The sequence below is a fragment of the Heliconius melpomene genome, chromosome 18 (assembly GCF_056956725.1).
Source record: "Heliconius melpomene rosina isolate 202511_hmr_F chromosome 18, ASM5695672v1, whole genome shotgun sequence".
NCBI lineage: Eukaryota > Metazoa > Arthropoda > Insecta > Lepidoptera > Nymphalidae > Heliconius > Heliconius melpomene.
In genome coordinates this window covers 2,135,766-2,138,589 of record NC_140406.1, presented here as the reverse complement: position 1 = coordinate 2,138,589, position 2,824 = coordinate 2,135,766, and the positions used below count along the sequence as shown (strand labels likewise).

Here is a 2,824-nt window from a genome sequence, read left to right as displayed (position 1 = left end):
CTGCGCCATGAGTAGCCTCTATTTTGATTAATTAGAAACTAATAAAGTACCTAAGCTTAAAAATGAATATATTGCACATTTTAGTCACATTCAAGGGTTCCGTAGATATTTTTTTAATTACTAATTATTAAAAGTTACCTACGGAACTAAAATAATCAAAATAAAAATGTATTGTTATCTGCACTGATTTCAGCAACTGTTAACAAATGTCACGTAGCAGAGATAACTCCTAAGTATCGATAACTATGAAACAAATCCGTGATAACAGACTGATTGGCATTGATAACAAATATGTACATACGTCGTTAGTAGTTCCTATATCTAAGGGATAACCAAAAAAAAAATACGTAGGCAGTATCAAAATGTATTTGGGAATTATGTAATATATATTTATAACGATATATTAACAATTATATGAGTTTCCAATACTTGTGGAGCCATGTGTGCTTAATATAACCTCGTCCTTCAATCTTCATCACGTTTCGATAGAGCCTCTTTTATTTGATCACACTTGTAACTAGGCAATAAATTAAAAACAAAACAGATTTTGGCATTCTTATATGGGCAAAGTGACAATACTATAATATTGTATCTTAAGTTTATGATAAAGCCAGGACATGAATAGAATAATTATTCAGAAGTTATTAGAATGAACCACGAACTGAAGAATGTAAATGTGTATGTATTTTTTTATTTTTTTAGACTATATATCATTCATTTACATAATGTTCATAACTCTTATTATTCTCCTCATTTTTTTTGTTTCACGTATATTTGTATACCAGGTTGGCGGAGGGAATCTAGTATTAAGACACTCGAGCACATAGGCTTCCCGTTATATTATTTAATTTCCTTAAGTGTACCAACCAAAAATACATTAGAAGATTTTCCAAAAAAATAAATAAATACGAGTATAGTAAAATGGCTTCTAAATCTTCTACTTTTAAAATCATAGGGCAGTATCATTTGTGAAAATATTGAATTTATAAATAAAAATATTTATTTCAATTCATATAATATTCATATATTTATTTGTAACTAAGTTGATCTAAACTCTGATAATGATTATCAACTGTAGATATATCAACTAGCGATTAAAGATAAATGTCAATTAAATATTATTTTCACATTCGTTTCGCTAGTACGGCCTAGTAAAATGATTGGGAAACTGTCATTTGTGTTACTTGCGTTCTTGGCTTGCCAAGGTAAGTTATAAATATAATATTAATTATACTACGAACAAAGAAAATCATACAAATACAATAAAAAATAGCAAATTAAATTAAAGATCTTAATGAAACATACAGAAATTCTATATTTTTATATTAAAAATAAATTAAATTAAAGCCTCTAAATGTACACGTGATGGTAATTATTTTATTATCTACTAGAGAGAATGAATTATTTTCATTTTCTTACTCTGCTAAAAAAGACAAAGCATGACACTGAGTTCCGGCACTCAACACGCAATGTTTCGAATTGAGAACTTGCAGATAGCATGTCTTAACTGGCCTCTACTGGCACAAGTCACCAGTCCTCCGTCTTCATTGAATTTATAAAACTATTTAAATGCTCATACTTTATTTCAGGCTACTGCATAACAGAATACAGGCTTGAAGACCGCAATGTATTATACATCAGGCACAGCCACTTCAGCACTTCCTTCTCCATACCCAAGAACTTCTGGGATACTTTGAGCTCTTGCCACGTTATCTTCCCCAATGGTGTAACGTATGAAGTTTATCCTAACTACAATATTCCTTTAGCAAACGTCTACTTCCTATCTGCAGCACAGCCTTTTACCAGTTGTGGTATTGGCTTCAGAGATATAGGTGTGAGTTTCAGTGGTACTTACGAATTGTTATCGAATGTTGTACACTCAGGTGATAACAGAGTGTCAGTGACAAGACAACGTTTCAATTTGGTGGTCAGAGAATCTGATCTTGCGAGAACCAATGAAAAAATATGAATTTAAGTTAAAAAGGGTAATAATATGATTTTTTTCATAATTGCCAAGTTTAGTGGCCGATTGAAGTAAAAATTTTGATGTATAGTTTATGTAAATTAAACAATGCCTTTAGTTAAAACATGGTGTTTCATTTTCAAGTCTTTTATCATAATAAGCGTAGAGAGGTTCATTGAAGTTTTTTGTATATATTATCTGTAGATGTTACCAGCTGTATTATTTCAGTATTCTAGGCAATAGTAGGCAATGTATTGAATACCAAGGGCGACCAGCCAATATATGAAATAATATGAATACACTATAAAATAACACAACTTGATTGGTAGTATCCCGATAACAAGCAAATATAAGAGCCCAAAATATCTAACGAATACTATAAAATGTGTATAAATGCGATAATTGGACATTTACGCCAAAGGTGAAGTAGGGCTACGATAACTTTATACAATAATATTATATGTGTCTAATAATGTATCAGTGGTTATGTTATTATATAAAAACATTATTTAATATAATAAATTATTATAAAATCTTATTAATATAGAAATAAGGTTTCAAAATAAGGTTCTTACATAATTACTAAACAACATCTTTCTAATTAATTTGTCTCAATTTATTGTGACATTTATTATAGTTAGCAACGGTGCTCCTGTCATACTGCTACGAAGTGGGCTCAGAGTGCACTTAACTATGTTTAATGGAATTTACCAACTCCTGGACAGACCTACGTACCTAGCTGACGTTTGGGCTCATTGATATGCACCTTTGAGAATTTGTATTGATTAGTTCCTGTGAACCCTGTGACTCATCTGCTAAAAGATTACACAGGAATTAAAATATTTAAAAGACAGATTGAAA

General features: G+C 30.4%; 1 protein-coding gene across 1 annotated transcript; it reads left to right on the top strand.

The window, feature by feature from the left end:
- The first annotated feature begins 1,083 nt into the window (after nt 1-1,083).
- On the top strand, nt 1,084-2,087 carry LOC146529148 (uncharacterized). Its single transcript, XM_085201913.1, has 2 exons — nt 1,084-1,205; nt 1,590-2,087. Exons 1-2 carry the CDS (start codon nt 1,157-1,159, stop codon nt 1,967-1,969), a joined length of 429 nt encoding a protein of 142 aa, XP_085058039.1. The 5' UTR covers nt 1,084-1,156; the 3' UTR covers nt 1,970-2,087.
- The last annotated feature ends 737 nt before the right edge of the window (nt 2,088-2,824 follow it).

Bases quoted from the DNA above. Each gene is read 5' to 3' on its own strand.
- LOC146529148 (XM_085201913.1), top strand. From the start codon at position 1,157: ATGATTGGGAAACTGTCATTTGTGTTACTTGCGTTCTTGGCTTGCCAA. The intron at 1,206-1,589 runs GTAAGTTATAAA...ACTTTATTTCAG, and splicing joins TGCGTTCTTGGCTTGCCAAG to GCTACTGCATAACAGAATAC.